At 55.0% G+C, this 21,922-nt stretch overlaps 1 protein-coding gene across 1 annotated transcript in view; it reads right to left on the minus strand.

Annotated features, from left to right (window-relative positions):
• Nucleotides 1-21,922, minus strand: part of ZDHHC14 (zinc finger DHHC-type palmitoyltransferase 14) — a 193,933-nt gene that overhangs the window by 72,352 nt on the left and 99,659 nt on the right. The window contains exon 2 of the mRNA XM_056125990.1: nt 9,869-10,029. Within this exon, the coding sequence (XP_055981965.1) occupies nt 9,869-10,029 (161 nt within the window). The remainder of the gene's footprint in view (nt 1-9,868; nt 10,030-21,922) is intronic.

The following is a 21,922-nucleotide window of genomic DNA, read 5'->3' on the forward strand; positions in this document are numbered from 1 at the left end:
CGATAACATCACCGTTTCATTTGGGGACAAAGAAAAATCAGCAAAGCAAGAGGACACCTGCTCGGAGCCTCCCTGGCCAAGGACACAGTGCCAGTCTCAGCAAGTGCTGAGAATATTAGCCGGACTCAGCAAGTGCTCGAGAAATGTTAGTTGAATGAGACAGTGAGTGTATGTAGTGTGTTTCCCTTCAAAACACAAAACTGTCACTGTCACTGTTCTCTCATTGTTCATCGATTTGCTCGAGTGGGCCCAGTAACATCTCCATCGTGAGACTTGTTGTTACTGTGTTTGGCACATCAAATACGTAACAGGGAGCTTGCCAGGCTTTGCCGTGTGGGCGAGATACTCTCAGTAGCTTGCTGGGCTCTCTCCAAGAGGGGTGGAGGAATCAAACTCAGGTTGGCCATGTTAGCTGCGTGCAAGGCCAACGCCCTACTCGATGTGCTATCACTCCAGCCATTAATTTCCATGCAAAACGACAAATAAAATTAAAAACCATTCTCCCCTGGGGCCAGAGAGATAGTACAGGGGTTAGGGCACTTGCCTTGCATGTAGCTGACCCTGATTCAATCTCTGGCACGTGTATGAGTCCCTGAGCCCTTACCAGGAGTGATGCCTGAGCACAGAGCCAGGAGCCAGCCCTGAGCACCCATTCTCTCCAGTATGTCTTTCACATGATCCAAAACAAGTTAAACAAGGAGCCAGAGAGTTAGTACAGCTGGGTAGCACAGAGCTAACCTTCATGAAACTGACCAGGGTTCGGCACCCCCTACGGTTCCCCAGGCACTGCCAGGAGTGATTCCTGAGTGCAGAGCCAGGAGCAAGCCCTGAGCATCATCGTGTTTGGGGTTTGGCCCCCAAACAAAAACAAACTAACACAACAAGATGAACAAGACCAATAGCTCCAAGATTCCTGGAACGATTTAGGTATGATTCCTGGCCGTCCATGAGAAGCCACCTTGGATGCTCGGGTGCCCGTCAAACACGTGGAATGTGCTAGTCTGGACCGAGCCGTGTGCCAGGGATGGGCCCAGCCCGGGAGAGACGCAATGCGAAGGGCAGTATGAGAGGGGCTCCGCGCGGCACACCTGACAGGGGATGAGACAATGCCATCTAAGGTAGGCCAGGAGAGACGAAACAGAGGACTGGAGCTAATTTCACCTGCTCCTTTTCCCTTTCTTGAATGTCACGGCTAAGAAAGCGGTCTGCAATTATGCATGTGGCTGGCATCTCCTCTCTTGGATGAGCTGCTCCGAATCGCTTCCAAGTGCGCTATTTTTAGCTCCGCGAGGACCACAAATTTCCACTTATTTCTGTTCTGTTGATTTCTATTCGGACTGCGGAGCACCCCCTCCCCCGGCCCCCTTAAGTCATTCAAGGGCCCTTGGCCTTGAAGTTTCCATCTGTAAGAAAGTACGGGGGGCTTCTAAGCCAGACTCTCCTGGTAGCGAAGGCGGCGCTCACCGACTTGGGCTTCTGTTGCCAACTCCAAAGTGTCAACCTACTGTTTCCAAATAAACGGTCTTCACTTCTGCCCACCTGGGCCTTGTCACATTCCCCTGGTGGCAGGAAGAGCGCCCGCTGCAGGGCCCACGATTGCTGGCAGCACCCGGTCCACAAAAAGCTGTTGACCCAAGGGTCCCCCAGCGCGGTGGCAGGTAAGTGCCACACTTACACCAAACCTCAGGCGACATGGTGCCATGTGAGTACCACGGCCATATCAACTTCAGACTACACTATGCCACATGAACGCCACGTGGGTGCCACGCCCATCTCAAACCTTAGTCAGTGCCACATGAGTGCCTGCTGAGAGCACACCTCAGACGACATAACCAACATTACTCACGTTCTTCAGCGACTGTCCTCCCCCCCCGCCCCCCCCCCCCGGAGAACTTTCTATGAGAAACACAAACGAATGCTGACCTCTCTCTCTCAGAAGCTAGACAGAATTTCTCCAGGGTACAGATGGAAACAGGATGGAAACTCTCTCCCCACTGAATCCCAGCATCAAATGCTGCAGAGTGAAGGACAGTGGCCACTTTGGAAGCAAGTGAGTCGCCTGGCTCAGAGGTGGTGGTCCTGGGGTCACAGTATCATTGATACCACAGGGGAGGCCCCTCCACAAAATGCCACAAAAAAACAGAGAAACTCAGGGAGGCTGTTGGCGGGGGGTTCTTGGTTAAAGGGGCTCCCTCCAACCACAGAGCATGCAGAAGCTTAGTCTGGCTCCTTCAGAATCTGCTCAAAAAGGGAAAAGGAAAAAAGGCCTTGGTCAGGGCCACAGGGCTGGAGCCACGCCAGACTTCTGCATTAGCCTGCCGCACGGCGCATCTCCCCCCCACAAGCACTCGGACTCAGCAGGAGAACTGGGCCCAGAGAATGAACATTCCTGGGACTCTCCCTGGGGGTGGGGGAGGTGCGCCGGGGCCCTGACTCTGCAGAGGAGGGGGTCTGGGGGGGGTCCATTTCAGAAACAAAATGTCAAAGGAGGGACCGGAAGCTGATGAAGGCTCCACAGGAGGCGGGCAGCCCCGGTACCATGAGACCCCTGAGCATCCCGGAATAGCCCCCAAGTACAGAGTAGCTCCCGAGCACTGCCAGGGCAGACCCCAAGCCCCCAATTGAAACTGAGACTAGCATCCACAAAGGGCAGCTCTGGCCCGTGGCCCTGGAGTCGGGGCCTGCCACGGACGAGGCGCCTCAGCTGAAGCGCCCTGAAAGCAGCCGTCCCAGAGCAGCCGGGGGTCCCTCAGGGCTGGAATGTTCTAGGGGCCCTGCAGTGGGCAGGGCTGTGTCCAGAGGGTCTTTTACCAGACGGGGATCCCCGACCCCCTGCCCCTTAGGGGACCCTTCGCCACCTGCTCCGGACCCCACACCCTTTGAGTCTCTGGCACACGGTCCCTGTCATGTCCTTGATCCTGTGCGGGTCCTCCCTGCAGCCTCCTCTATGCCCCCTGACCTCATCGCTCTCCCCGCTCCTGCAGGTCCCAGATCGAGAGATGGTGTAGGGACAGAGGTTCTCGCCAGCAGCTCGTGTCAGCGTCACGCAGACCCTGAGCCCTGCGCCATGAACTCACCAGTCCCCATGAAGCCTCTGCACACCCCTGAGAGGACAGATCTCAGGGACACACAGGATTCAACAGACCCAGCAGGGAAGACAAGGATCCCGAAGCCCCCAGCCCGGTGACTGGGGGTACCTGGATTCCAAGGCTGCAGGAGGGTGGTCTCAAGAGATAAGCGGCCCTTTAGGGGAGCAAACCCCACAGGCAGGAGGCAAAGTCCAAGAAGGGGCTTGGGGGGTGGGAGGGGTACGCAGAGGGTGGCGTCATGGAAGATCCAGACCCGCCCCTCACAGCAAGGCTCCCTCCCCTCCAATGCTCTGAAAGGCTCTACCACAGACCAGCGTCACGCCAACACGCTATATGGGGACAAAGGGTGAGATCATGCAGGTGGTCCATGGTGAATGTCAGGGACCCTCATCAGTCAACTCCTGCCACACCCCAGAGGAACAGCATCTCCGGCCCCATCCTGCCTTCATCCTGTGGCATTCTCCATCCCCGCCCTAACCTGAACCAGAAACTCCAATCATGCCATCTGCCCCCGCCCCCGCCAGCGACTTGTTCCCCCTGGCCTGGGGTTTCTCATTTAAGAGATGGGAGGAATATTCTGACATCTGGAGCCACCACCCACCTCCCCATCCCTGCCAACACTCCAAGCTTCGAGCATTTTCCCTAAATAAGGAATCTACTTGGTGTTTTGTTTTAATTCCTAGGATGCCATTTCCCTCAAAAGCTGTCGTCTCTTCCCCAAAAGGTGCTTCAGACATGGTGGGGACCCCTTCCCCTTCCCCAGAAAAGCTCAGTTCTCAGGCAGCGCCCCAAAACAGTCAGGCTGTGCCCACTGTTCTCCCCTCGGTGCCCACCTGGGCTCGGGTTGGAGAATCCGGTGACAGGAGAAAGACGGGTTCTATTCCCAAGGTGTGGGTTTGAGGGCAGAGTCAGCGAACAGCAGGGAAGGACAGATGTTCTGACCGCCTGGGGGAGAGTGGCCACCTTGGGTATGGGGCCATGTCAATGGCGTTCAAGAGTGTCCAGGAACATGCACCACTGAGTGTCCAGGAAATGAATGTGGACAGGAGTATCTGGGGCTCCTGAGTGTCCAAGGGTGTGGACTGCTGAGTGCCCAGGACTCCGGAGTGTCCAGTAACGTGGATTGCTGAGTGTCCAGTAACGTGGATTACTGACTGTCCAGTATTCTAGAGTGTCCAGGAGTACAGGCAGCTCCTGCCCATGGCCCCGCTCCCATGGCAACAGGACCCCACCGTGGTTCTGAGTCAGAGGTGACGGTGGAAGGTCTCCAGTGCTGGCTCAGTGACCACACAATGGCTTTCCCTCTGAGCACAGGCTCACTCGCTCCCTTGGACGGGGACATGGACACGGGATGGGGCTCTCCCGAGTGACCCACGCACAGGGAATGCTTAGCAGAATGGCCAGCCCAAGGGGAAACAGCCACCAATGCCGCTCACCTTCTCCACAAGACCACGCCACAGGAGACGTGTTATTCCAATGAACATGGGTTGAGGGGTGGTGAGTCAGTGACCAGGAGATAAAAACCCAAAAGCCAGTGAGGTGGCATCACAATAGCCTTGGAACAACTGAGGTGGGAAGCAGAGGGGAGCGAGCTGGTCAGGGCAGGGAGGAGTCGAGGTGGGCAGGAGACCTCTGTGCTGGACAAATGAACCAGTGCTGAGTTTCGGAGCCGGGGAGTGGCTGGCCAGGAGCCCCGGGAGCCCCGCACGGCACCCAGGCTGGGATGTCTCCTTGAGCTGCAAGCTCAGCTGTTCGGGAAGTTCCTTTAGAAAAGAGTCAGGAAGCGTTTCAAGAGACTGCGCCAGACAGAGCCCGGACCCCCAGACAGCGCCTCCTCCCTCCAGAATCTGCCAGAGCCTTGGGGCTCGCCGGGCTCCTCGGAACAGAGACAGACAGCAGATAATTAGGATTAATGACCCCGATCATAAGAAGTTTCCAAAGCTCATTTTTCAATGTTCTGTCTTGGAGCGCAGCAGAGAAATGGGTTGAGAACTCGCTGGAAATCCAGCCAGGGGGGCTGGAACAATAGTACAGTGGGTAGGGCATTTGCTTTGCACGCGGCCGACCCAAGTTCTATCTCTAGTATCCCATATGGTCCCTCAGCACTGCCAGGAGTAATGCCTGAGTGCAGAGCCAGGAGGAACCCCTGAGCATCACCTGTGTGACCCCAAAAGAATAAAAGGGTGACTCCTCCTACCCACTGCACATAAAGGTTCCATTTCCCCATGTCCTCCCAATATTTGCTACGTCAGTCTTTTATTGGTAGAGCCAAAAGACATGAGGACAGTAAGTCACCAGCCTTGAGACCAAAAGAAGGGCATCAGCCAGTGTGAGTTAAGAAACACTTTTTTTGGTAATGGGTGAAAATGGCATTTGATGGTGGTTTTGATTGCATTTTCCAACATCGACTAATGCGGAGCACATCCTCGTGTGCTGATTGGCCCCTTCTGTATTTCTGACAAAAAAAAAAAACAGTGGAAATGTTCTCTCCTTCAGTGGGTTCTGATTACCGAGTAATGAGAGATTCTGTATGTGTTATAGATACACGTGCACGGTACTTTTGATATATGTTACTGGAAGATATTTTCTCGGTCTGTGACTTGCCTTTTCATATTCCCGGCAGTGTCTTTTTCAGGAGGGGACCCTCCCACACGCACCAAGCAGTGCTCAGGAGGCCTGGGGGAGGGGGTGGTTGTCTCTTCCATCAGTGTGCAGCCAACCAGGCCAGTGGTTCAATGTGGGATCCTGGGGATGTGGTGCTTCTGGGCCCTGCAGTGCCAGGGATCACCCAGGCCACAAGCTGGTGCTCAGGGGCTCCCAGGGACGATCCCATTGATGCTGGGATGATCACATGGTGCTGTGGACTCCCTCAGGCTTGGCCACGTGCAAGGAGCACACTTCACCCCTCTGAAGTCTCTCCTGACGAGTCCACTCCTCATGTTTTTTGAGTAATACCGGCCGACACCCTTCTGTAATCTCAGGCCTGCCGACTTACATGTCCTCATCTGTACGTGCTAACCGGGGCTCCTCAGCACAATCCAGTTTCTGTCCATTCCCCTACGGGGTATTTTGAGCACCAGAGCTTTTTTTCATCTGGTAAGACTGAAATGATGCCTGTTCCCTTCTCACAAATCCTGCGTTGGGTGTCACATCCAAGGACTGTTCTGTGCACCTCGCCTGGGGTCACTAAATTCTTTTCTGCTCTCCTCAGAAGTCCTGTAGTTTCAGCTCTTTGATTTCGGTCTATGATTGGTTCACTTTTGTGTCTGGTGTCAAAATGAGGACTAAGGTTCAGTTGCTGACAAATGATACCAGTTTCTCTACTCTTCAGGGTTTCTTCCACTTTTCCATTTTTTTTCTTGAATTTTATTTGTTTGTTTATTTATTTATTTGGACTGGAGCGAGAGCACAGCAGGTAGGGTGTTTGCCTTGCATGCAACCGGTCCGGCTGACCCGAGTTCGATTCCTCCGCCCCTCTCGGAGAGCCCGGCAAACTACCAAGAGTATCTTACGCACACGGCAAAGCCTGGCAAGCTCTCCGTGACATATTTGATATGCCAAACATAGTAACAACTGTCACAATGGAGACATTACTGGGCCCACTCGAGCAAATTGATGAACAATGGGAGGACAGTGACAGTGATTTGTTTATTTATTTATTTATTTATTTATTTTGTGGGGTTGGGTGGGTGAGTAAGTGTTACTCTCTTAAGAATTCACCCAAGCATCTAAGTTTTCTAGTAAAGTTAAAATCCTTCACATTTCCGAAGCAGGTGGTGAAACGCCTACTCTCAACCCTGGCTCTGGTCTTTGTACCCTGCACTTTCTAGAAGATTCTAGGCTCCATCTGTGGCTCATGTCCCCCTCCTCTGAGACCCGCCTTCCCTCAGGCTTTCTCCACTGTTTGTCAGTTTCCTCAATGGCACTACCCTCCCCCGACCCTCACTCCTGTGCGCTTTGGAGTCAGTTGCTTGTTTTCTGTCGGCAAACAGGAAAACTTCTGGAAAAAGAGCTCTGTACGCATGCGCAGGTGGAATTCCTCCCCTTTGGTTCCGGGCTGGGGATGGGAGCTGCCGCATGCTGGGGGATGCGTGTACTCACTACCCAACACCATCGCGTCCCAGTACCAGGATGTGCCTATCCAGGACCCTTTGGTCCAGTTTTATCTGTTTCTAAAAGGCCTTTAGTAACAGATAACTGTCCACGGATGCACTAACGTCCCCCGTCTCAAACTCTCCGTCCTTTTGTCCGAGGGGGGAACGTACTCCCTCACATGTAGTTCTCTTATAAGGTCACATCTTTGGATATGCCAAACATAGTAACAACTGTCACAATGGAGACATTACTGGGCCCACTCGAGCAAATTGATGAACAATGGGAACAACATCACAGTTACTCTTAAAAATAATTCATGTTGAGGTGATGAGAGAGAGAGAGAGAGAGAGAGAGAGCCCAGGAGTTAGAGCACTGTGCTTGGACACAGTGTACCCTGGTTTGAACCCCTGCCACTGCATTAGGTCCCTGGGGGTCACTCCGGAGCCAGGAAGAAGCCCTGAGCATTTCATCCCCAGCCCCACAAAAAATTAAATGAACACCAAACTTCATGTCGAGAATGCCACTCGGAAAGTTATTTAGCTTAAAAGAATGTCCAGGGATGAGGCTCAGGAGCAAAGGGCCTACCTGGCCTGCATGAGGCCTGGCACTGAAACAAAGAAAAAGAAAGCTACAATAAGAACACACATGCACACATGTACACATGCGCACACAAATGTACATATACAGACACACACAGACACACACATGTATACACATGTAAAAACATGTATATACACATGTACACATGCACACGCACACCTATGCACACATGTATATGCACATGCACATGTACACACGCACAACATGTACACACATGTACATGCACGTACAGCATGTACACACACATGTACACACATATTACACGCATGCACACACCAACAACAACCAGAAGCCCTCAGGGCTTGGTTCTGGCCCTTTCATAGGAAAATGCCTCTGGCCCCCTCGAGTTTGGCCGTTCTGGGGGCAGAGCAGGATCTTAGCAAGAAAACACCAGGGACAGCAGGGTCGGGCTCTCAGAGCACTGTGCGTGGAGGGTCTCGCAGCCCCGTGCACTGGGTCGTGGCTGCCGACCCGTTTCCTTCGGCTGGCTGTCTCCCTAAGAGGTGGGATCTCTGCTCCCCACTGGGATCTGTGTCAACACTGAGCCCCACTGGGCTCTGGTTCTGCCGCGAAGCCCCATTCACCTCTGGAATTTTCCTCCCTGTTCTGTAAAGCGGACTCACCACCAAGTCTGGCGCGTAAACGTGTTTCTCAGCGGGAGCTGTGGGACGGCCTCACCGTGCTCAAACCCAGAGCCTTAACATGTAACTCGTGCACCTTGTCTTGGACCCGTGAGTAGATGACAGAGGCCCCCCTGGACCCCGGTGGCTCCTGCACCCCCTTCTCCCCGAGCCCAGGGCACAGCAGGCTGCGGCCAGTGCTGACCTGGGTCCTCTCTCGCTGTCCTGTGACTGTCCCTCCCCGACCACAGGAACCGCAGGGGTGCATGGAGGAGCAGGCAGGGGTGGGAGGAGGCCCCAGAGGGCAGGGAACCTGCCTGCAGCCTGGCCAGCCACTTCCTATGAGGAGACGATGATGAAATCACTCCAAAATGCCCCTTCACCCCGCATACGTCCACGGCCTCCACACACACGTCATCGTGTGAGAAACGGGGGTGCCCCCAACACTGGGAAACCCCCCCGGATCCACTTCTCCCAGCCACGCTCTCCTCTCTCAGGAATCCCTGCGCCCACACTCCAAGAGGGGACCCAGGTCCAGTGGAGAGCAGAGCCCACTCTGCACCCTCAGTGGGGCACTCTCTGCTTGACAGAGACTCTCCCTGTAGTGGCCGGGGTGGCATTCCTGTTCCCACATGGCACAGATTCTCATCCCAGCCTGAGGAAGGCCGCCTCTGAAGCTAGGGGAGAGCGGTCCACTAGCGTCCATTGCCATAGTGAGGCACCCAAGCGTCTGCATCTTCCTGACCTCCCAATGCCCCTCCCCAGGGTCCCATCAATGACCCGAGTGGTGAGGGATGAAGGATGGAGGCAGAGTTGGCAGAGGGGTAGAGGGACCCAGCCTGGCTTCAGGGATGGGCATGGGAGATCAGGCCACCCAGCAGAGCCCGTGAGAGCAAACCTCTGTCCAGTGGTCGCTGATGCCCGCCACCAGCCTGCACCATCTCATGGTCCCCTGCCACCCCCAGTCCGTGCACGGGTACCATGACCAGCACACACTCAACAGCAACAGCTGGAAAACATCCCGTGCGGGTTAGCAAGGACCAATGAGACCTCCCCTGGATTAGCCAGCTTGTCTCCTGGGGCTGGTGTGGTGAGTCCCCTAGGTGGGGGTGTTCACCCCCATGGGAAACAGAAGGCACGCGTGCCCCCCAGATCTCACACAAGCCCACCTGGGAAGCACCTGGACCAAGAACCTTCCAGACTGTGGGCCAGGTGGCTGAGGTCACCTTTCCAGAGGGTGCCTCAAGGATGCTGCAATTAGGTCCCCGTGGGAATGAGGGGGCTAAGGGTGGCTCCCTCCAACCACAGAACCCAGCGGTAAGCACAGGACCATTCCCATCTGCTGCCCGCGCAGGCCACCTGCGGTCAAGGGGACACTGACTGCTAGGACGCTGCGGTCACTCGTCACTGCCTAGCATGGCCCAGCCCCTGGGGGGCCGGGGAGGGGGGCGGCCGCCCACTTACCTATTTGCCGTTCCAGGTCGGCAGCTTCATCGGGCGTGGCTCGTGGCAGGACCCCGGGGTCACTGAAGCTGGTGCGGAGCAGGGTCCCCATGACGAAGAAGAACAGGATGCCGCCCACCACGGGGATGGCCGGGGTGATCTTCACCGCGAGGTATGGGCAGCTGCCAGCAGGGAGACACAGGAGGAGCAGGAAGTCAGTCACCACCAGGAGCCAGCCACACCACCCGGGAGCCCAGCCGGATTTGCCCATGTCTTCCACTAAAAATGTCCCCACGTCACGTGCTTGCGAGGGAGTGGGAGGTGGATAATCAGACTCCTCTTCGAAGCCACAACACCCCCACCCCAACTTGGATGAGACCCTGGCAGGAAAGTGAAAAGTCCTCCAGGTACAATCGAGGCACGGAGTCCAGCGAGGGTCCCCCTGCACTCCGTGAAGACAGCTCCCTCCCTGCTCTACACCACTTGCCCGCTTCCCTGGGAGGTTGAGGGGACAGAGCCCGAGTCCAGCCACAGCAGCACTTCCAAGGCGCCCACAGTCCCAGCCTTGCCAGGAAGTGAGCTCTTAGCTTGGAGAGATTCGCTAGAAAGTGACCATCAGCTTGTCCTTCAGTCCCGTGGCCTCTTGGAATAGAGAGTGCAGGCGTGGCAAGGGGTTGGCCACTGTGGGTCAGGGGGTGCTGGGTTCCTGATGCAGCTACAGGGCAGCTCTGTCATGTCCAGTGGGCTGACCCCCAGGCCTGCTGCGGACAGCCGCTATCGGCCTCCTTCCTGAAATTCTCTTCGGGGAGGACAGGCGACCTGAGAGCCAGGAAGTGGCTGGGATTCCTCCTCCTCCACAGAGCAGCTCCTCACTCCAGTCTGGTACCATGATTCCCCGCGAAGTGGGGCACCAGGGACCACCCCTCGTGTCGGGAAAACCCAGTGGAACCCGGGGGCATCCCAAGGGTTGCCCTGTGAGTCTGGCGGGACACGGGCATCCCCACTGTGCAGGTGCCCCTCCCGACACTGCTCCGGGTGATCGAGGCAGGTGGAGCCAGAAGTTGGTGGCACTCTGGCCCTCTTGGGACTGGCACTACCCTCCCTCGCTTCACCCCACTTCATCCAAGTCCCCCCTCAGCGCTCTCCTCAGGTAAATGCCCTGTCAGTGATGGAATAGAGGCAGGGACTTGGGAGTGAGCATCAGAGGAGGCTGTCACTGGACGCTTCTGAGCTGGCTGGGCAGGAGTTCAAAGCCAGGGTTCTCTCTCCGCACTGTGATGTCAGAGACTCCCGTGGGACTGATGTGCGCTGCCTCTGGGACCCATCCGCCTTGGACTTCCAACAGCACCCTGGGCCCCTCTGTCCCTGGGCCCTGGGCCAGGGCATGTATGAGTGCTCACTGGCTAGCTTGGCTGGGAATTGTGCTGGGGCCCTCCGAAGCACCCCGTTGGGGACCATCCACTTTTCCCAAAGAACTCTTGGACCACACTTTTTATAGGCCCAGACGAGCCAGCAGCGAGCCCTGCATCTCCGACAATGCCAGCTGGGTCTCAGGAAAAGCAGCACATGGTCCTGCAGACAGAGAAAGGCACTGGCAGCCCCTGCCCAGGACAGCGCCCCCTGGAGTCCCAGAAGGACATGAGACCAGCGGGCAACGCCAGCCTGGCCACAGCAGCCACCAGGGCTCACTACTGACACCCCCAGAGCAGCCTGGCGCACATCTGCATCCCTACTGCAAGCGGGCTGGCAGACTCACCCCTCTCCTGAGTGGTCAAGATGTTCAGGCCCAAGGGCCCCTCTGAGGCCTCCTCCCCTGGGGGCCCAGATCTGTTCCAAAACCACAATGATGAGGATGCAGTTGCCAAAGCTGTGAGCACCGCACGGTGACCTACATACAACCCTGGCGAGAGGAGCCTGCGTCCCCATAAAACGCTACGGGAAAGGGAGCAGGAGACAAATCATCTGCTGGAGGCGGCGTTTTCATAACGCGGAAGACACGCGTTCGTTTAGCCAGCAGGATGAGAGCGAGCGGGAAGGAGGGCTTTGTCAGCAGCCCTTCCACCCCCGCCGCGGGCTTTGGGAAGGATATTACATGCTGATGGTCAAAAATCCGTCCCCTCACCGCTGGCGGGGGGCAAAGCAAGCCCCGTCCAGGTAGTAATGAGTCCACAGTGCGTTGGCACAAATGCGGGGAGGAGGATGAGGTTTCCTGTGCCAGCGGCAACCTTCTCGAAAAGCGAAAATCATTTATAGGCAAAGTGCTTATTCCTGTTTGGATGTTTCCACTGGAAGCCCACCCTGATGGCTGGGAACTACAGCATGGGAGTGTGAGGGCAAAACTGATGCCATGACAAGTTGCAACGAACACTGAGTCTCAACGAGGCCTCAGTTCCTGGTTCCCCGAGGCAGGACTTGCAGTTTCTGGTAAATCCCCAATTGAGTAATTCACCTAGATAAGAAACCGGGCAGTTGGATCTGGACAGTCATGAGGGGCTGCCCCACCCTTCTGGGAAAGAACCCCAAACTGTGACTGGTACCTGCTGTCGGATTGCTGATCACTGATGTAATACAGCCAATGCTAAAAATAGACCAGTATTGGGGCTGGAGCAATAGAACAGTGAGTAGGGCATTTGCCTTGCACACAGCTGACCCGGGTTCGATTCCCAGCATCCCATATGGTCCCCTGAGCACCGCCAGGAGTAATTCCTGAGTGCAGAGCCAGGAGTAATCCCTGTGTATTGCCAAGTGTGATCCAAACAGCAAAAATAAACGAATGAATGAATGAATAAATAAATAAATAAAATAAAAACAGACCACTGCTCTTAACTCTGAATCCTATATAAACTGCTTGTGATTTGGAGTCGGGGTCCTTGTCAAGACTACACTGTGTGGGATGGGACTTGGACCCTAGTTCGAGCTAGCCAATAAAGACCCTTTGCTTATTGCATTGCAACTCATCTTCACGTGATTCCTCTGGGGAGATCTTGGCCCGGTTTGACAGGAGACCACAAATTAGATTGTGTTCTCACAAACTTCTTTTACCATCCGACAAATGCTGATGTCCCAGAATCCACCCTCTGCTTTCCCAGTTATGGGCTGCCACAGGGTGGAATTCGACACAGATCGGATGCCTGGGGTAGAGATACCAGGATGGGATGAAGTTAAACATTTCAGACGGGAAGCCCAGATGTCCCTGATCTCCTCTCTGTGTTCACGGGGCATTCTGGGGGCAGACGGATCAGCTTTACTGGGGCCAGGAGATAGTACAGTGGTTAGGGTGCGGTTTCTGGCACAGCATAATGGTCCCCTCTCTCCCCACAGCAATTCCAGGTGCTTCCCTGGAGGCTCCAGGCATCGCTGGGGTGGACCTGGGGGCCCTCAGCACTTCCGGGGTGGCCTAGGCACCCCCAGCACTGCAGCACTCACAGCGGCTTCCCATCTTTGAGTCCTTGAGAACCAAAGGCCCAGTTAGCCAAGAATGGACAATGGTGCCTCTGGGCCTCCTCCCCAGGGCTTCAGGGGCCCCAAATAAAAATAAACAATGTTTACAAGATGAGAAAAGACACTAATAATGGGGCCAACAGTTAATGGCCCACTGGGACAACAGAGAATTTTTTTTCTCTTTTTTGGGTTAATAAGACACTTTACTTGAACACGTGGTTTACAAAGTCGTGCACAATACAGCTATTACTGGCTTTCGATAGTCAGACACCAACCAGAGTGGCCTTTCCTCGACCACTGTCCTCATTTACCAAGCCACCTTCCAAGCCTGCCCCCTTTGAAGGCACATGGTAATTTATTTTGTATTGCTGGCTGCGACTACATGGCTAAAGAGATTATCAAAAATACTTTGGTGAAAGAAAATCTGTGAAAATTGCTATCTTGGACCAGGGGGTTGTTTGGTCTGAGGATTGATGAAGCTGCTATTTGCCAGCTGAGCGTTGTGTTATCTCTTGTTTAGTTGGCGTCTGTGCTACTTTCTCATGTAATTCGGGGTGCTCCTACTGGAATTTCAGTAGTGATGAATTTGGAGGTGTCACGTGGCCACAGAGTGACCATGCAGTCGGGCAATTTAGGATTTGTGTTCTGGGCCAATGAGTTGAAAAGATCCCCCAGTTCTCAGCCTGGGCACTGGAATACCTATAATTTTTTTTTTCACTTTGGCATCTCTGCAGAGAGCGTTAGAGGAAAACGGTGGAGTTGAGCCCTCGGCATGGCTGTGGTGGTGGGGTGTGGGTGCGGCTGCTGGGGCGTCTATAGGGTGGGAACTTAGCCCACCCCCTCCTGAGGGTGCCCCAGGGCTCTCAGCTGTGGGAACCGGCATGTCCGTGAATGTTAGCTGCCTGGCCTGCATTTCCTCAGTGGAGCAGGGCCGGTGAGTGATGGATAGGGCAGTGGCTGCCCCAGAAGAGAATCTTTCACCCAACCAACCCCACAGATGGAAGCCCTCGGAAACACGCCCTGTTCATGGTAGCTCACATGCCTCCCGCAGCAGTGACATGGGGCTCCTGTTTCTCTGGCACCTGTGTGAGCACAGACGAGAGGATCACTGTCACTGTCCTCCCGTTGTTCATCGATTTGCTCAAGTGGGCCCAGTAACATTGTGAGACTTGTTACTGAGTTTGGCATATCGAATACATCACGGGTAGCTTGCCAGGCTTTGCCGTACGGGCGAGATCCTCTCAGAGGCTTGCTGGGTTCTCTGAGAGGGGCAGAGGAATGGAACGCGGGTCAACCGCATGCGAGGCAAAGACCGCTGTGCCATCGCTCCAGCGGCGAGGATAACTGTTCTTTTTTTCTTTTTCTTTTTCTTTTTTTAATGTAGGAGTACTGCTATTTATTCAGCCATTGATTAAGCTAATTGAATTGGGCATAAACTCCACATTATTTTTTTTTTTACTCACTGTGAGATACAGTTACAAAGCTTTCATGTTCGAGATTCAGCTGTACAATGATCAAACACCCATCTCTCCACCAATGCACACTTTCCACCTCCAGCATCCCCAGTATATCCCCCGCCCCCTCCCAGTCCTCACCCTGCCTCCATGGCAGACAGTTTCCCCAATACTCTCTCTCTCTCTCTCTGCTTTTAGGCATTACGTTTTGCTCGAAGTGTCCCACCACCATTCAAGCCTGCCTGCCAGGGGCAGATGCTAGATCATCTATTGCCTCTTGCTCCTTTTCAATATCTTGGGTGCCACGACCTCACACTTCTGGAATCCTAGATTGTAAATGGTTGGGTTCTGGAGACATTTCGGGAGGGCACTAATCCGTTTTGGGGTTCAACTGGGCGTCTCTGGGCCAGGGCTGGGTAACTGTTCTTCAGGCAGGGGAACGAGGCACAGGGGTGAAGTTCCCGCAGGACGGAGACGAGACACTGCTTCCGGGGTGAGGCCTGCTGGGATGGCGGCTCTGGCTCAGAACATGCGTGTTCGCCTGAGGCTTCCAGTTCCAGAATCTTGCCCAAGGTGCATCTCAGTGATGCTTAAAGTGGATGATCAAGAAGGGGAGTGATCTGCGCCAGTGACTCACCGCCCAAAGGAACCGCAAAACCGCAGAGGTTGGCATGAAAATGGTCCTTTCCCTCTTCGTATGAGTCACGGGGAAATAGATGTATCTTTCATTTACAGGCCCGGACACAAACACCATCCATCTCATGATGTGTCCCTTAATCAGATCCTTAGGCATAAATGTGCCATTCCAGAGCACAGATAAGGACATTACCGGAGACAGAGGGGAGAGAATGGCTTAAAAATATCCCCCTCATAACTCCAAATTGGGAAAAAATTGATTTTTTTCCTCTGAAATTTGCTCGTAAGTGGATGGACATGGAGAGTATCATGCTAAGTGAAATGAGTCAGAAAGAGAGGGACAGACATAGAGGGAATGCACTCATTTGTGGAGTATAAAACAACATAATATGAGACTGACACCCAAGGACAGTAGACACAAGGGCCAGGTATATTGACCCATAGTTGGAAGCCTGTCTCATGAGCTGGGCGAGAAGGCAGCTGGGATAGAGAAGGGATCATTAAGACAACGATGGCTGGAGGGATCGCTCGGGATGGGAGATGTGTGCTGAAAGTAGATAAAGGACCAAACATGACAAACTCTCAGTATCTGTATTGCAAACCATAATGCCCAAAAGTAGAGAGAGAGTCTGGGGGAAACTGTCTGCCATGGAGGCAGGGAGAGGGTTGGAAAGAGGGGATACACCGGGGACATTGGTGGTGGGAAATGTGCACTGGTGGAGGGATGGGCGTTCGATCATTGTATGACTGAAACTCAAACATGAAAGCTTTATAACTATAGCTCATGCTGATTCAAGTAAAAAAAAAAAAAGGAAAGAAAGAAAATGCCAACAAACCCAGCCCCTGACCAGCGTGGGAGTGTTGCAGAGGGAGGCCAGCAGAGGGAGGCCAGCGAGGAGAGGTCAGCAGAGGGGAGGCCAGCAGAGGGGAGGCCAGCAGAGGGAGGGAGGCACCCAGGGTCAGCGGCCTGGTGACCGCTCTCAAGCTCCCACTGTGTCAGGAGAATCCTGGTCTCTTGGGTTTCCTGGAAGCAGTGACTTGAAGTAAAAAGCAGGTGCCCAAGTCCTGGACTCAGGTCACTCTGCACTGTGTCGTCCCCTGGTCACACTGCGGGGAAGGACAATGAGCCACTGCCCACAAGAGCTGCCGGTCAACGGGTCGATCTTAGAGCCTCCAGGACCCAATCGTGAGGAGAAGAATAAGCAGCAGCAGATACTGATTTAGACATCGGGTAGGAATCGATCTAAAATAGCTCTCTGGAGAAGTCGAGAACAAAGAACCCCGTGATTAGAGAGTCTCAGGCTCCTCTTTCCCTCACAGTACGCTGTGACACAAAGTGCCTGAGAGGTGATAAGGGAGCAGAGTCTGAAGGCGCTTCCTGAGGGCTCCCTCTCCAGTGCTCGGGTCAGCAGCAGTGGGCCTTGACTAGAGAGCTAGTGTAGGGGTCAGGCCTTGCCTTGCACACAGACCTCCATGATTCCATCTTTACCACCACATTTGACCCCTTGAGTTATGCCAGGAGTGAACCCCAAGCACAGAGCCAGGAGTGATCCCTGAGCACAGAGCCGGGAGTGAGCCCCAAGCACAGAGCCAGGAGTGAGCTCTGAGCACAGAGCCGGGAGTGATCCCCGAGCACAGCAGGATGTGCTCCCCCTGCCCCACGCAAGAGAAGCACCACACCTGAGAATTCTGTGTTGGACCCAAGAGAACCCTGAGATCATCTCTCCCCTGGCTGCTCTGAAGACCCCCACGACTGTCTCTGTCTCTCCCTCTCTCCTCTCTCTCCTCTGTCTGTCTCTCTGTCTCTGTCTCTCTCTCTCTCCTTCTCTCTCTCTGTCTCTCCCAATATGCCTTGAATTTCTCTGGGGTCCAATAAGTATGGTGCCAGGTTCCTATGGCCAGTGAAGTCACCGGCCAGTGAGGCTACTGGCCACCCACTGCTTGAAATGGTCCAAGCAATCACTGAGTCAGGACTGGAAACCCAGACTGTGGGCACTGAAACCGAGAAACCTGCTTGGCCACCGAGCCAGCTTCAGGGATGAGAGAGTCCGACTCCCCTCCCTCCCTCCTCTCCCCTCCCCTCCCCTCTCCACCCTCCCCTTCCCTGACCTTCCCTCTCTGCTGTCCAAATGGCCATGTTCCATGAATTGTCAGTGTTGCAGAAACAATAACCACAATAATCTGACTCCTCCCTATGGGGCGGGGGGGGGGGGGGAGAGAGAGAGAGAGAGAGAGACTTCCTGGGGCAAGTGCCCTCCCCACTGTTCTATTGCTCCAGACCCCTGAAGGATATTCTTCCTGGAATCTGGCTATGCCAAATTTTATGCCCCCAGAGATTGAAATTACTGGGCGTGACATAAAAGGAAAAAGAAACCAAAAAGTTCGGGTGGGGAATGGGCACTTATCTGCCGAGGGATGTGGCTGAACGTCTCCTCCCAAGTCTACACTCATCCCTCACGATAAAAGCCAGAGAAAGCACATCCAGAGCTGAGGGGTGGAAGATTCCGGTCAGGCAGGGCTGAATCCAGGGCACTCTATGTCCCACGTGTCACCGCACACACCGGCCACGCACAGCATCAGGGGGGCCCCAGAGGGCAGGAAAACGGCCTTAATGCAGCAGAAGAGAGAAGGTGACCCGCGTTCTCCCCCCTAGAAATCAGAGAGGAGAATTCAACTCCCTCTGGAGAGTCACACTGAGAGACAGACGGACAGATAGACAGACAGACAAGGCACTTTCCTCCCCCTGCATGCGGGCAGAGAGACCAACGCAGTCTTCTTAGAAAGCAGTTTGGGGAAAGGGGACGCAAGTCAGAACAACAGTCCTGTTCTATGTTTAAACTGCTCTTACGTCCTCTGGAAAGAAAGGGGCAGGGGGTGGCGGAGGAAACAGAAGGGAGATAATAAAAACGCTTTGAAATGAGAATTTGGGGGAGGTGGGTACAGAGCCACACCCGGGCGTGCTCAGGGCTGACGCCTGGCTCTGTGCTCGGGGACCACGCGTGGTGCCAGGGATAGAACCCAGATGGCCACAGGCAAGGCAAGAGCCTTAACCACTGTACTAGCTCTCTGGCCCCCAAAGGAGTAGACTTTTAAAAGCAAACAATAGCTACTTCCGGTATCACTGTATCACTGTCCTCCCGTTGTTCATCGATTTGCTCGAGCGGGCCCAGTAACGTCTCCATTGGAGACTTTGTTGTTACTGTGTTTGGCATATCGAGCACATCACGGGTAGCTTGCCAGGCTCTGCCGTGCGGGTGAGATACTCTCGGTAGCTTGCCGGGCTCTCCGAGAGGGGCGGAGGAATTGAACTCGGGTCGGCCATGTTGGCTGCGTGCAAGCCAAACGCCCTACCGCTGTGCTATCGCTCCAGCCCCTTCCTAATTACTTCCTAATTACTTTTTATTTTTTTTTTTTGCTTTTTGGATCACACCCAGAGATGCACAGGGGTTACTCCTGGCTCTGCAATCAAGAATTACTCCTGGCAATGCTCAGGGGACCACATGAGATGCTGGGAGTCGAACCCGGGTTGGCCGCATGCAAGGCAAATGCCCTACCCGCTGTGCTATTGCTCCAGTCCCTAAATTACTTTTTCATTCATAAAAATGTCCTTGAAATGGTTTCAGGAGAGATGGCTCAAAGGTTGGGGTGTACCTTGCATGCCCAGGCCCTGAGTTCAGTCCCAGCACTGCAAGTCCCCCCTCACCATGGGGTGCAGTTCCAGGGGCCTCAATACCTCTGGGTCCCGGCAGCTCATCGCTGGCTGGGGTACGAAACCAGCAGGCTGGCACCCAAGGTCTAAGTAGTGCCAGGAGCAGCCCCCGGGCTCTTGAGTGCTGCTGGGGAGGGCTCTCCACCTCTACGTGGTTTGGGTAGCTTTCTGAAATTAGAATAATTTCCATAAAACCCAGAGACCCCAAGTGAAACTCTGTATTTGCTTTTCAACATCTTTATTTCCTATGTGAAGCTGTTTGTCTAGATCAGAGCAGTAGAAAACAGACAGGGCCATGAGAGAGCCCCCGGCACACACACACACACACACACACACACACATACACACGCACACACACATGCACGCATGCACACACACATGCACACACACACACACACATACACACGCACACACACATGCACGCATGCACACACACATGCACACACACATACACACACAACATGCACAGACACATACATACACACATATGCACACGTGCACACACGCCCATGCACATACATGCACGTGTGTACACACCGCACACAAACATGCATGTACACGCACACACACATACACATGCATGAACACACATGCACACACAAATGCATGCACACACATGCACGTGCATACGCACACACACACACAAACACACAATAGTCCCCCAGCCCCTGACACAGGGTCAGATCCATTCTGTGGGCTGTCGCAGAGCTACTCCGGCCCAGTTCATGTGTGAATCCCATTTTCAGAGAGCACATGTCAGGTTCAAATCCACCTCTCTGGTAGAAGAATGTCCCCACTTCAGCCCCCAAAGCCTTTTGGTATAATATTTTTTTTCTTTGCTTTGCTTTTGGGTTACACCCGGCAGTGCTCAGGGCTGACTCCTGACTCTGACAGGCTCAGGGATCACTCTTGCGGGGACAGGAGACCTCTGAGCTGCTGGGGATGGAATCTGGGTCAGCCTCATACAAGGCCAACGCCCTCCCTGCTGGCCGACCTCTCGGGTCTCAGCATCTGGGACCATGGCAGGAGCCAGCAGGGGCCAGAACCCCCAACACCCGACTCTTCACAGAAACCCCAGGAGGCGACACCGCTGCCGGTGGGGGGGAAGGGACCCCACCCCTCAGCAACCCTGTCTCATCACCCTAGTCTGAGTGCAGGGCACGGCCAGGGCCACCCCAGGCCCAGGTGGGGGTTGGAGCTGCTTGAGGCTACAAGCACTGCCGTTTCCCATGGGCTGGGCAGAGTGGACTTGGGCAGGATGGAACCCAGTGGGGAGACACGGGTGGGCATCCTGCAGGCCCCCTGTTTAGCCAGAGGGGGACGGGACAGTGCTGGGCCACCCAGGACCAGGGCGGGGTGGGGCGGGCTCCCCGGCAACCCCAACTGCAGGGTTCCACCACAGATCCTGCTCCTCGATGCCCCCCACCTTTCAGTGGAAAGGGGTCCGGAGACCCTTGCTCTGGACCGCCAACTCCCCCACCCCAGGCTTTCCCTGGCGACACGCCCAGCTGGCGGGCACCAGCTCCAGGCCACGGGCACACATCATCATCGGGTCTACCCCGTGGATGGATTACGGGGGACAGAAATAGGTCGGGCCAGCTCTTATCCTCAGGACCAAGCGAAGCAACACTGGTGCCCTGCAGATGCTTGCGGAAACCACTCAGCCGGACCCGCAAGCTTGCTTGTGGGTGCCCAGCTCCCAAGCCAGAGGGAAGCCCAGAATCCAAACCACAGCCCCAGGGCACCTGTGGGCAGGTGACCGGGATGTGCGCCCTTGAGGGGGGGGGGCATGGAGCGACATGGTAAGCAAACATCAAGGCTGTGGGACGCCTAGAACAGCTCTGAGCGCCCTTCAGGAGACCAGCTCCCTTAGGTGCAGCTGGGAAAGTCGCTCATATGGTTCGGCACACAGTTCCACAGCAACCCTGAGGAGAACGCCGGGAACCCTGGGCCCGGGCTTGGCTGTGGCTGAGAGCGAGCTCGGCAGGTGCTCCCTGGGTGCCCCCGGGGCCTGTGCTCAGGGCTCAGTTCCCGGAGGGATGGAGTTGAGGAACACTCTGCTTCCTGTTTTGGATACCGGCCTCTGCGAATCCCAGCAAACACATGAAGCAAGCGTCTTCTCAAAACGGTTCCTTTTCTGAATGTATATTCTCTCTTGGTAGGATATTTTATCTACAGACTAGTTCTGAGCAGCTGGTGAAGGCAGGCGGGCAGTGACCCAAGAGACTGGGAATCTGCAGCCAAGGAACCAGGGTGCTCCCAGCTTGGGGTGCATGACTTTGGCGTATACTCAGGAAAGCAGAACCAGACGCGACTACACCCCAGTGACCCAAACCCAGTCCCTCCCACTGGGATTTGCCTGAGGGGTAGAGTCAGGGAACATCTGTCCTGGGGGGTTGGAGGATTCTCTCAGGCATGGCCGTGTTGCCTGTGGTGGGGCTGTGGGCCAGGCCTCCCGTGCTCAGATGACCGCTCAGCATGACCTTGGGGTCCTTCCTTCTGCACGCACTGACCACCGTCCAGCCCTGAGTCCCCTTTCCCAGCCCCAGCTGTCCACTCTGGCCACGATGGAAGGGTCGGCCAGTCTGTCAGGTGCCGAGAGGTCCCCGGCACACCTGCGACTGAAACCAACAGGACAGGCTCAGGGTTCTGGACATGAGCACAGGGACAGCGTCAAAACACAGCTGGCCAACACTCTGCAGCCAGGTGCCTGGACAGACGCCCAGCAGAGAGGATGGTCCACCCTCTGGCTCGTGGTCAGCAGGCTCCAGGGCTCACGCAAACGACTGATGGGCCTGGACGCAGGGGTCCCCTTGGAGTTGAGGGACACTGGCC

Source organism: Sorex fumeus, unplaced genomic scaffold (assembly GCF_029834395.1).
Source record: "Sorex fumeus unplaced genomic scaffold, SorFum_2.1 ptg000061l, whole genome shotgun sequence".
NCBI lineage: Eukaryota > Metazoa > Chordata > Mammalia > Eulipotyphla > Soricidae > Sorex > Sorex fumeus.